The sequence below is a fragment of the Puma concolor genome, chromosome B4, assembly GCF_028749965.1.
Source record: "Puma concolor isolate L17-30 chromosome B4, mPumCon1.1.hap2, whole genome shotgun sequence".
Taxonomy (NCBI): domain Eukaryota; kingdom Metazoa; phylum Chordata; class Mammalia; order Carnivora; family Felidae; genus Puma; species Puma concolor.
In genome coordinates, this window is record NC_141673.1 from 10,167,622 (window position 1) to 10,180,327 (window position 12,706).

Below are 12,706 nucleotides of genomic sequence, written 5' to 3' on the forward strand. Positions count from 1 at the left end.
TCAGGAGGTTGAACCCTGGTGGTTCCAGGCCTGCCTGCACCGGCCTGTGGGCGGGCGGGCTGGGCATGCGCATCCCCAAAATGTCCTACAAAGTCCTCTGGGGTGCAGAGCGCAGAGCAGAGCCGGGTGGCAGAGGCCTGGATTCAGATCCCGGCTCTACCCTGAGCTGTGACCCCACGTAGGTCATGAGGACTCCTTGGGCCTCAGTTCCTCACTGGGATTCAGGGATCATTCTGATCCCTAGTCCCTACCTCTTGGAGTTGCTTCAAGGCCGCGGCCATCCCCAGCCGTCATTTCCCAAGGACAGCAGGGCCTTCTCGGCCGTTTCCCTGGGAGAGACACAGGGTTGCAGGAGCCTGCACCCCGTGGCCTGTGAGCAGGCCCCCCCACTCAGCCTGCAGCTCTCTTCTCCACAGATGCGGCCCCCCTCCTGCCAGCCCCCTGCCCTTCCCTGTGGACGACCCCAGGACCAACTAGGTAACGCGGCCGGGTGCCGCTCCCATGCCGGGCTCCTTTCTCTGGGCCTTTCTCCTTTCCTCCTGCACTGGGCGGGGGCAGCAGCTGGAGGGCAGGCCCTGGGGGCTCATGTTCCCCCTTCTGCCCCAGCCTGCCTGTTGGGCCTCTATTTCTTCTATGGGGCATCTAGCCCGTTCTTTCTCGAGCTCCCCCTGAGCTCTTGTCTTGTCCCAGGGCCGGCAGCATCTGAGTCCCTGGGCCTCCCCCACAGCACCTGCCAAAAGTCACTGCCAGGTCCAGGGACAGGGGAAGAAGAGCCTTTGACAAGATCCCCTGGCTGGCGCCCTGGTCCAAGTGCTGGCCCTGCCTTTAGCTAGCCTGTTACTCCTCCTCTGGGTCTCTGAACACCTGCTCTGCTCTGTTTGGAAACCTGGAGGGGCCAAGGGCTTCTGAACACAGTAGGGGCCCAGGTTGGGAGGGCCAAGGAGTACCCTTGGTCTTTGTGGGGCATTAGCCCTCTCGGCTCTGCTTCGGCCCCATGAGACCAGGGCAGAGTGACCTCCCTCTGCTTCTGAGACCCAGCTTCCTCCTCCTTCCGGGCGGTCGTGTGGCTTCGTTTCTCTGTACTGTGTGATCGCGGGTCATTCCCAGGCTTCTCGGGCTTCCTGCCTGGTGGGGAGGAGGTTGGACCAGAGGGTTTCTGAGCTGCGTCTCCCCCAGGTGCCCGCCTGGCCTCCTTCCCTGTGCTCTGCCCTGCGTGAGTGCCGGATCTCAGAGCACCCTGAGCTCACAGGGGCTGACCAAGTCTCATCTCCTCCCCACAGGGCGCAGCCCGGAACCCCGAGGACGTGGACCGGGAGCGGCGAGAACACGAGCGCGAGGAGAGGATGGGGCAGCTCCGGGGGTCCGCCACCCGGGCCCTGCCCCCTGGCCCGCCCACGGGGGCCACCGCCAACCGGCTCCGCCCTGCTGCCGAGCCTGTGGCTTCCACCCCAGCCTCCCGCATCCAGCAAGCTGGTGAGCGGGGACCTTGTGTGGTGGGCCGGACCCGGGGGGTGCCGGGGGCACCCAGGGACCCGGACACTGAGGGTGGCTTCTCCCCGCCTCACCCTCTAGGCAATACTTCTCCCAGAGCGATCTCACGAGTCGACCGAGAGAGGAAGGTGAGCATGAGGCTACACAGGGGTGCGCCCGCCAACGTCTCCTCCTCCGACCTCACTGGGCGGCAAGAGGTCTCCCGGATTTCAGCCTCACAGGTGAGCCGCCCTCTCTGCAGTCCTCCTGCACCTCACCACTGCGCCACAGGGCCTTGGCCTGGAGGGAGTCCGGGCTCGGGCTTCTGTTCTCCCCCCTCCGATAAACTTGGAGCAGCCCCTTTTGTTGAGCAGGGACTTGGCTTCCTTTAATCACTCTGAGGTCAGCTTAGCCCCACTGACCAAAGTAGACTGAGGCTCAGAGAAGTAGGTCGCCCCAGCAGGTGGTGGAGCTGGGATCCTGCCTTCACTACCGGGGCCCGGCCTGGGTGGGCAGCAGGGGAGCTCACAGAGCAGGGGCTCGTGGTCCCTGCCATCAGGAAGCCTCCCTCGGGTCAGGGTCAGCACAAGAGTGAGAGATGGGCAGATCCCGTCTGGTGGCCTCACTCAGGACCATGTTTGGACTGGGAAGGTTAGGAAGGGGCAGTCCGCGGTGGCCCAGGGAAGGTGTCTTGGCAGAGTGGGGCAGGATACCTGCTCTGGTCCTTTTGTCTGCCGTGGGAGAGGCTCGGTGCGCCACGAGCTGGGAGTCTGGTGCCTTGCCTCTCTAGGCAATGTTCTTGGCTACAGAGCAGCTACATCCTAAGGTTGTTGAGATCACACAGCCCTGCCCTTGGCTCCAGGGGCAGGGGCCGGGGCCGGGGGTGCATGGAACTCCACAATGGGAAGAGATTTGCCAGGTTACCATTACTAGCAGCTGATCTCCTCCCCCCGCTGTGCCTCTCCTCCCAAAGACAAGCGTGCCATTTGACCATCTCGGGAAGTGAGGAGGAACCGCCATCCGACCAGTATTTGCTTAGGTGAGTCCATATCTGCTGTGGATGCAGCCCAGCCAGGTCTAGAAACGCCCCTGGCCCCAGGAGGAGACGAGTCTATGTTGTGGGGTACGGCGGGGAGTGGCAGGGACCCCTAAAACCAAGAGCTCTCAAGAGAATTTAACACCTCGAAGCCACTTGATTCAGGCTTTCAGTAGGCCCGGCCCACACCAGCTAATTTCTGCCAGAAAACTCTTTGCCGTTAGGCCGGTCATCCATCTGCCCACCCTGCCTCCCCTGCCCGCCTCTTTGCCCTAAAGTTGTCCGGAAAGTCAGTTCCTAGCAGAGAGAGTCTCCGGATCCAAACCCTGACCTCCCCTGGGGCTTTAGTCCTGCCTGTCCCAGCCCTCGGGCTGTTTTTAAACACAAAGCACTAGAATAGGGACTTAGGAGTACTTAGGAGTCTACGTGCTGGAATAGAAGGCGCTTGGTGGCCTCCACAAGCCCTCTGGCCAGCGTGAACCTCGATGGGAGTTTATGACCATGTGTGATCTTCAGGTGGTGGACAGCAGGCCTCTGCTCTGGGGCCTGGCTTGGGGAAGGGGAGGTGGAGATTCTTTGGGGGCATGTGAGGGGAAGGTCCCAGCTCCCCGGGGAGTATGTACTTTTCAGGGGGCTCCGCCAGCTTGGCCTCACACCAGGACGCCCTGGGCACGATTTGCTTTGCGGAAATTCGTTCCAGAGACCGAGCTGGGACCTAAAACAGGGCTTACCTTCGTCGGATCTCAGGTCCAGGGACCAGTCCTTCCGTGGCAGGGTGGGGCAGATGTGTGGCCACTCAGCAAGAGAACAGAGGAGGGAGAGAGATTGTGTTCTTCCTGTGAAAATGGAGCACCCGCTGTGTGCCCCAAAGAGGGTCCCGTTCAAAGCCTCAGGTCAAGAGCGTAGAAACTGCAGGTGGTCTGGCGGATGGGTGGCCAGAGGCAGACATGCGCCTGATCTGTCTTTTCTCCTTCTTCTAGTGTCTTCACTGTATTTTCTTTTAAAAAACAACAACAACAAAAAGATGGGGGAAAAAACCACTCAAAAGAACAAAAAGGAAAAAAAAAAACTCAGCATAAAACCGACGATGGATTTTGTTCCTTTGATTTTTTTTTCTTTTCTTTTCTTTTTTCTTTTTTTTTTTTTTTTTTCCTGCCAACGGCAAGAAGATGGGAAACCTTCAGCACAGCGGATTCTTGTCCCTCCGCATTTGCCACTGTCCACAACCTTCAGGCTCCCAAATGCTCCCCCAGACACTGGGCTCCACGTGCCAGACGCCAAGGCCCCGCCCCAGCCAACACAGACACCAGCCGGGAGGGGAGATCTCTGTGTTGGAGATGCAGACGGTCCTCCGGTGCCATCAAGAGATGGCCTGAGGAGCTGGGGGAACGGTTTGGCTGGTCGGAGGCAGATCCCACTGGGTGCTCTTGAACCTCAGGACCCCAGGAGACATGCACAGCCCCTCCCGCCCTGCAATGACCGTGGCCGAGTTTCTGCGTTGGGCTTTTACCAGCGTCCCCTGAGCGTTTGGGTCCCTTCTTTGTCTCTCCAAGAAGACTTTGAGGAATGGGTCTCAAGGTGGTGGGGGCCGAGATTCCTTGTGTGCGTGTGTGTCTGTGTCTGTAGCTCCCAGGACAGCAGGTGCCCCGCCCCACCTGCCGGGCCAACGTTTTGTTCTCCTCCTAACAAGGACACAGCGACCTCCACGTCCCTCAAGAAGGCCAGCGGGTCCTTGCCACCGCCGACCCCTGAGACTGTCATCAGCCTGGGGCAGCCCCCTCCCACTTTCCTGGTCTTAGGGCAGAATCCGTGGAGACTGCTTCCAGAAAGCATCTGGCTCCTGGGTTATAAATGAATTCTCCGGTCCTGACACCCGCTGGGGTCCCACCGTCCCTGGGTCCTGCCTCTCTTGAGGAGGAGCCTGGGGTCAGGGCTGGGCGCTGGATTTATCCACTCCTGGTTAACACCTGTTTTTACTTTCTTTTTGTTTGTTTTCTCCATGTGTGTATTTCCTAATTTATTTACCTCTTTTTCCCCTTTTTTCTTTTTCTTTTTTTTTTTTAATTAAAGAGCAAAGCTTTTTATTACTTTGTAATTTAAAAAACTGAAAAAAAAATACTGAAGAACTTTGGGGGGAATTTTGTACTTTTTTCTTGTGTAAATATTGGACTTTTTTGAGCTTTATTGTGGTTGTTAATTTGAAGTAATAAAGTAGAAAAGGATAAAGTGACATGGGCAGCCCTCGGTCCACCTCTTTGCTGGGGCGGGGCGAAGGGGAGTGTGTCCCCCCGCCCTTCGGCATTCAGCAGCAGACCTGGGAGCGGGTGTGGCTGGCAGTCATAGGTGCCTCCCTGGGGATCTTTTAAATCAATCTGAAAAACCGCAGACACCCGCCAGCCTGCCAGCCTGCCCGGGGCCTCATTCAAGTGCAGATTCTGACTCCAGAGGGTTGGTGTGTGGGGACTGAGTGTCTGCCCCTCACAAGGTCCAGATGATGCCTCTGGCCCAGGACCACAACTGCAGAGGAAGGTTGAAAGCTGTCTTCACAACCTGATCTTAACCTACACTAGAATTCTGAGTGAGGTCCTATTAATCTCCCTGCCTTCAGATGGAAAAACAGAGCACAAGTAAAATAACTTGCCCAAGATCACACAGCTAGCTCTCCAGCAGCAGAAGCAGGGTTTGAACTCCACCATCCACCAGGGAGCCCTGGCAGTGGGGATCCTGGGGTCGGGTTCCAGGGCCAACGGTCGCCAGTGACCGTGGGAGGCCTGCCTGGGAGAGTCAGTGGCCCCCCAGCTCTCTGTGTGCTCCCTTCAGGACCTCTCAGGCTGCATATCTGACCTCAAACAGTAAGTGTGGTGTTCCCAACTACAGGCCCTGAGGGAAAATCTGAGGAGCTAATATTTTTTTTATAAAAAACCTATATCCTGGGGCGCCTGGGTGGCTCAGTCGGTTGAGCGTCTGGCTTCGGCTCAGGTCATGACCTCGCGGTTCGTGGGTTCAAACCCCACATCGGCCTCTGTGCTGACAGCTCGGAGCCTAGAGCCTGCTTTGGATTCTATGTCTCCCTCTCTCTGCCCCTTCCCTGGCTCACAATCTCAAAAAAAAAAAAAAAAAAAAAAAAAAAAGTTAAAAAAAAAAGAAAATATGTATCTTTTGCAGCAAAAATCCCAATACTTAGTAACACTAATGTGTTGTTGAATCCTACGATATACGTGAGTTTCAAAATTATAATGAAAATTCTTTTAGGTTTACTTACTTAGAGAGAGGGTGAGAGTGTGCACGGCAGGCAGATGGGGGGTGGGCAGAGAGAGAGAGGGAGAGAGAGAGAATCTAAGCAGTCCGCTCTGCCAGCACAGAGCCCAACATGGGACTTGAACCCATGAACCGCGAGATCATGACCAGAGCCGAAATCAAGAGTCGAACACTTAACCATCTGAGCCACCCAGGCGCCCCTCAAAATTACAATTTTAATATTACTATCAAATATATACCTGTGGAGTAAAGAGGTGTGTTTACAGTTTTCGGGGGGATTTTATTGTCCTTGGAATGCATTTCACTAAGGATGTATTGTAAGACACAGTGCGCAGAAGTAACTTGAAATTATCCTTTTCTCTGTGGTTATTGTATTGATTTAGAAAAAAAAAAAATTTATTTTTTTAAATTTGCATCCAAATTAGCATCTAGTGCAACAATGATTTCAGGAGTGGATTCCTTAGTGCCCCTTCCCCATGTAGCCCCTCCCCCCTCCCACAACCCCTCCAGGACCCCTCAGTTCTCCATATTTATGAGTCTCTTCTGTGTGGTCCCCCTCCCTGCTTTTATATATTTTTTGTTTCCCTTCCCTTATGTTCATCTGTTTTGCCTCTTAAAGTCCTCTTATGAGTGAAGTCATACGATATTTGTCTTTCTCTGACTAATTTCACTTAGCATAATATCCTCCATTTCCATCCACGTAGTCGCAAATGGCAAGATTTCATTCCTCTTGATTGCCGAGCAATACTCCATTGTATATATATATACCACATCTTCTTTATCCATTCATCCATCGATGGACATTTGGGCTCTTTCCATACTTTGGCTATTGTCGATAGTGCTGCTATAAACATGGGGGTGCATGTGTCCCTTCGAAACAGCACCCCTGTATCCCGTGGATAAATGCCTAGTAGCGTGATTGCTGGGTCATAGGGTAGTTCTATTTTTAGTTTTTTGAGGAACCTTCATACTGTTTTCCAGAGCGGCTGCACCAGCTTGCATTCCCATAGAAAAAAAAATTTTGATGTTTATCTACTTTTGAGAGAGAGAGGGAGAGGGAGACACGGAATCCAAAGCAGACTCCAGGCTCTGAGCTGTCAGCACAGAGCCCAACGCGGGGCTTGAACCCACAAACCGCGAGATCATGACCTGAGCCAAAGTCGGATGCTCAGCCAACTGAGCCACCCAGGCACCCCTGTATTGATTTTAACAATGAGTTAGCGCTCTTCCCCCATCCTCGTGTTTTCATTTTATTTTGGAGTTGTTACATAGATGAAAGTCAAGCTATATAAAAAGTGAGAATCGCTCCTGTTCCTTTCCCCTCACCCTGTTCCTACCCATGATCCTCGCTGGTTTCTGGCTCATCCTTCCCGTTTCTTATTCTGTGAGCTAATGTAAAAGGGAGCAGGTGGTGCCTGACAGTCTCTGAGGGACTGACATTTAACTGAGACCAGAGGTGACCAGGATGCGTCAACCATGCACACGGTTTATTTTTATTAAGTTCGCCAGATAATCACCCGGAAATTTTGCCCAGACTGGAGGGGGCAAACATGCCACTTGGTGAATCATTTTCATTCATGCAACAAACAAACATTGACTGGGCTTGTGTGGGAGGGAGCCAGGGAAGCCAGGTGCTGAGCTGAAGCAGAGTAGAGTGCTGGGGTGAGGGGTAGGGAGCACAGGGCTGGAGTCCCGAAGGCCAGCTTGGCCCCTCTGTGACCTTGGGCATTGTCTGGGTCCTGGTTTTTCTGTAAAATGGGGGTGATGATACCTGCTTCAGAGGGTGATAGGATTAGGTGAGATGACAGAACAACGTACGGGTTCTCCATGCCACGCCATGTTCCCAACCCTTTGCTCCTAACGATCCTATGAGGTTGGTGGGTAAGGATGCCCGTTTTGTAGATGAGGACATTGAGGCTCAGAGAAACCTGCCTGCCTCCGTAGCCCATGCCTTTAGCCTTCACTACAGCCAGGCACTTTATATGTGCTCAGTAATGGTGACTATACATCTCAAACGTGAGGTGTGACCTTGGCTTCCAGGGACTCACAGCTTAGGGGAAAGACTCAGACAGACCTAGCAAATGGTTCATCCCAATCCAGAATCCGGTGTGAGATGTTCAGTGTGAACTAGAGACAAAGGAGGGAGGGGAATGTGTCTGGTGTCCTCAAGGAAGGAGTTTCAAAGATACTTGACCTGAGCCTTGAAATGTAACAGTTTGTTGAGGGCAAGTCATTCCTGGCCGAAGAAATAGCATGTGCAAAGGCCCAGAGGTATGAACTAGCTTGATATTCTAATTCCAAGCACAGGGAGGGGCGCCTGGGTGGCTCAGTCGGTTAAGCATCCAACTCTTGTTTTAGCTCCGGTCGTGATCTCACCTTTCATGGGATCGGGTCCCAAGTTGAGCTCTGCACTTGACAGTGTAGAGCTTGCTTGGGTTTCTCTCTCTCTCTCTCTCTCTCTCTCTCTCTCTCTCTCTCTCTCCCTCGCTCTCTGCCCCTCCCCCACTCATGCTCTGCCTCTCAGTCTCTCAAAAATAAATAAATGTTAAAAAATTAAAAAAAAAAAAAAAAAGAATTCCAAGCACAGAGAGGAAGGAGAAGATCCAAAGATCCACTCCACAGCAGCTGATGCTGGAGGACACAGAGGTGATTCTGTAAAAACTTGGGGTGCAGAAAGCTGTTCTTACTTGCAAGCAACTCATTATTCTTGAGCCTTGGTTTTCTTATCTGTAAAATGGGAATGATCATGCCATACAGAAGCTGTAATTCCCCACAGGCCCGACCAATTCAGTGCTTATCTCCTGCCTGACTTTATCTGCCAGCACCTACAATGTGAGACACGCCTGATTAGGGGAGAGGATCCCCATGGATGTGAACTTGAGGGATGTGAATCTGGCAACAGTAGACAGGGAGAAGGGTTAGGGAGCCATGCCAACAACCCAGGCAGGAGGCATCCAGAAGGCAAGGATGACTGAACCGTTTCAGAACACGGTCTGTTTTTAGCTCGCTGAGAGAGACAGAGGAGTCAGGAGGCTGCGAGGTTGCCTGCTTGGACGCCTGAGAGCACAGCAGGAACACCGACAGAAAGCTTGAAAGCAGGTGGAGCTGGAGACGTGCGTTCTGAGAGTTCCAAACCCGGGGCGGGGAGGCGGCCCGCGAGGTGGGGGGAGCAGAGCTGGGGGCGGGGCATCAGAAAGGAGGGCGTGGCCAGCAGCCAGCCGCGAAAGAGCAGTTGAATGGGTGAGGCTGCCGGAAAAAGAGAACTTCTGGCTGACCATTTTGGGTTCCTTAAAAAAGGAATATAATTTAGAAAAAAAATGCACGTATCTTAAGTTTACAGCTCCATTGTTCTTCACCTGTCTCTACACACCTGTGAGATCACCACCTGATGAATTGTAGGCGACTGTCAGTACTGCAGCGGGCTCCCTCCAGCCCCTTCCCATTCCGTGTCCCCCACTCCCGTACAGACACAGGACGCCACCCTTCCGGATTCCATCAACAGGTGATCTTCTGACTCCAGGAGGTGGGAGGAGGCAGTGCGCGCGCAGGAGACCCCACGGGAGGAGGAAGGCCTGGGCCCGGCACCTCCTCCGGTGCGTTTTGAGGGTCAGAGACTTGTGCACCTGTTTGGAGGCCGAAGAACCCTTGGGCGGGGGGCGGGGGGGGGCGGTGACGGGCTGCAGAAGGTTTAGAGGAGCGGGGAGAGGAGGGGACAGAGGGAGAACCTGGTCTGGGACAAAAGGGCGGGCAGGGCCTCTACGGGACTCGGTTCGGTCACTTCCCCTGTGTGGCTGGTCACCCGCAAAAAGCACAAGCCCCTGGTGTCACTGCGCTGCTCCCTCCTAGACGGTGGCCTCCCGTCTGCATTCCTACCTACAACCCAGGGCCTCCCACGGGGAGTGGACCCGGCGGACCCCTGTGGCCAGCTCCAGGGTGGGGGGCGACTCCGGCAGGGCTTTAGCGACGGGAAGAGCCTTCTACTCCAAGATCCTCTCGCCCTCTGCCTCTCCCCCCAGCCATGCCCTAGCTGAGAAACAGATGTGGGCAGGGTTGGAGCTAAGAATGCCGAGCCCTGCGTCACATCCTCCCTCCCAGAGCGCACCACACAAGCGCCCGCAGAAACGCGCCAGTCAGTCCGAGGGATGAACACCTTCCGAGCTCCCGCCTCGCCCGGCCCGATCCCCAGCCTGTACGACTCTCTTACTCACGCCACACTTCTCTGGGGCCGTGACCCTGCCGTGGGGGAGAAGGGGTCTGGTGCGCACGATCGATGTTGCCGTGGTGACACCTGTCCCCTCCTCCTCTCCCTCCGGCCCCTCCCCTCCTCCTCTTCTTTCAGCCTCTCTCCAGCAGCTTCTGTGCCCTCCCAACTGCGTGAGGCCGCAGCCCCCACGGCCTCCTGAGATTCAGGAAGCTGCCCTTCGGGGCCTGGCTTCACCCAGGCTGTGCTGCCCCTACAGGAGAGGCTGTCGGGACAGGGGAGCAGCCCAGCCAGCTTCCCCGGGGTGAGCAGAGTGGAGGGCCCAGCCCTGGGGCACAAGGAGGCTCCCCGGGGTCCCCTGGGGGCTGTAACCTGGCCTCCTGCAGGTCCCCGGGGGAGAATAGCACCGGAGGTAATTTACACCTCCCAGCTTTTCATCTCAGCATCTTCAAAGCACCCATGATGAAGGGGCGGCCCCTTTGAAGTTGTACCCAGTCACTGTAGCTCCGAGGCTGGCACAGCCCAGCCTCTTGCTTTCTCCTCTCCTCCCTCTCATTAAAGCCTCTCTGAGGAAACCCTGGACCCTGCCTCCCTAGCTCCCCACCTGCAGTGAACCTCTCTTTCCCAATGGCAGCCCTCCAGGGTAGCTGGCCGCAGCCTGGGATTTTGTAGAGAATCTGACCCATGTTCCTAGGAACTCCAAGGAAACTGGCAGTAAATCCTTCTCTCTGGCCTGCTTTCATTTGCTTGTTTGTTCGTTCCAGCTAGGTAAATTAGAAGTGGGACTCGGCCTCACGTACATGGGAGGGACAGGTGTGTGTGTGTGTGTGTGTGTGTGTGTGCACGTATGTGTCTCCACTCAGGCTCTTTTCGCGGCAACCTGTAAATCATCACCAGCCACATCCCTGATTTATACACACACACCCCAGATGGCATCCGAGAAACGGCCTTGCTGATGGCCACTGATGCCCTGAATGTCACCACCCCTACAAGAGAGGCTGTGCGAAGTCGGAAGCATTTTCTCTTGCTGCCCGATTTTCCTAGTCCCCTTTGGGCTGGCATGGGTCCCGGGTTCATGTCACAAACATCCTGTGTGCCAGGCTGCTCTGGTGTGACCTTGGCCTCTCTGTGCCTCAGTTTCCTCATGGCAGTCACTGCTGCTTGCTGAGATGACAAAGAGGTTAGTGCATTGCTGGCTCCGAGTAAATGCTCAATAAATAGCAGTTGTGATAAAGGTGATGGAGAGCACACCCCCGTGTGTCAGGTGCTGGGAATGCAAAGATGATTACGATCCGGTCCTTTTTTGCGCTCCATTTATGGGAGCACTATTCTCCTGACTTCCAGAAATTTTCTGTGCATTTTAAATCATACACACACGCACGCATACGCCCCCCCAATACATATGCCCATATGTATTTGCATTAAATGTGACATCCAGTACTCACTGTCCTTTGTGATATTTTCTTTTTTCCACTTGATGACATAGCCAGGGGAACTGATATTTTATCAAGGACCGGAGAGGAGGGGCAGAAGGAAACGGGGCGGAGATAGGAGTCAGGAACATGTTCCCGGTGATGACAACAGCAGCCTCGAGGCCCTGACGCTGCTAGAAATAGAATCACTGATGGCAGATCAGAATCGGCCCCGTAGAGCCTGTTTTTGTTTTCAGTTCCAGACAGGAGTTTCAGGAAGGGCCTTCTTACTGTTTCTATTTGTAGCTACTAAAAACAGCACACACTGAGTGCCCGTAACATGCCAGGTCCTGTGCCAACAGCCTGACTTGTGTTATCTCATTTAATCCTCACATCAGCCCTGCAGGGATGGATGGTACGGTTAGTCGACCCATTTTACAGAGGAAGAAACTGAGGCTCGGAGAAGCTAAGTTATTTGCTCAAAGTCTCGCAACCTATCAGCGGTGGAGCTGGGATTTGAACCCAGTAGTCTGGCCACTGCACAGACCAAAGGCCTCAGAAAGAGCCACCCCCTCCCGCTGGCTCTGTCCTAGTTCCCTCCTGATGGCTCTGTCTTAGTGCCTTCGGTGTCTGCTGTTGAAGTCACACGTCCGCCCTTGTCCTTTCTGGGTGACGCTGGGAGAGCCACTTAAACGTTCTGAGCTGCTGAACATCTGAGGGTTTTCCTCCCCAGACATCCCCTTTTCCTTAACAGACCCTCCCTTCCCTCTCAGTACTTTGGGTTCCTTAGCGGCTGACTCCACCCCCTGGCTCTGGGGGAGGGCCATGATCTAGGCCTGGCCAATTGGAGCACTGCATCTCCTGGCTACAATCATTGGCTCAGAGAATGGAACATGACTCAAGATGGGCCAATCAGAGGCAGTCCTGGGATAAAACTTTTTGAGACTTCTTGAGAAAGAGGTACTCTGCCATCGTCGCTGTGGGGGGTAAGAATGCCCGAGAACGAGGTCAGCGCGTGCGCGCGAACGTACACACACAGAGACGCACACGCGACAGAGATATAGTGTCCCAATGACCCTGCGGGAAGCCTCCGGTCCGGCTCTGCCTTGCACTTCCTAATTGAGCCCATAAATTCACGTTCTTTGTGTAACTTGTTCTGGGTTTCAATCTCTTGGCAAACAAAAGGGTCTGATTCAGATAAAAAGTTAGCTGGGTCTTCAGTGTGGACGGCAGCGCGACCATCAGCGGTGCGCACAGTACTGGGCTGACATTTTCACATATATTTATCAGGACAATTCTGCCAGATGGGCTGTTCTTACATTCCACCTA

General features: G+C 54.5%; 1 protein-coding gene across 5 annotated transcripts in view; it reads left to right on the forward strand.

Moving 5' to 3' along the window:
• The window catches only part of CSNK1E (casein kinase 1 epsilon), a 34,499-nt gene extending 29,763 nt beyond the window's left edge, over positions 1–4,736 (forward strand). The window contains exons 8-12 of one of the 5 annotated variants that reach the window (XM_086712276.1): positions 417–477; positions 1,281–1,473; positions 1,573–1,712; positions 2,444–2,509; positions 3,487–4,736. In XM_086712276.1, coding sequence (XP_086568402.1) covers positions 417–477; positions 1,281–1,473; positions 1,573–1,712; positions 2,444–2,460 — 411 coding nt within the window. In that variant the 3' untranslated portion in view covers positions 2,461–2,509; positions 3,487–4,736. The other 4 variants (XM_086712277.1, XM_086712279.1, XM_086712278.1 and 1 more) reach the window with 4 other exon arrangements.
• Positions 4,737–12,706: the final 7,970 nt, after the last annotated feature.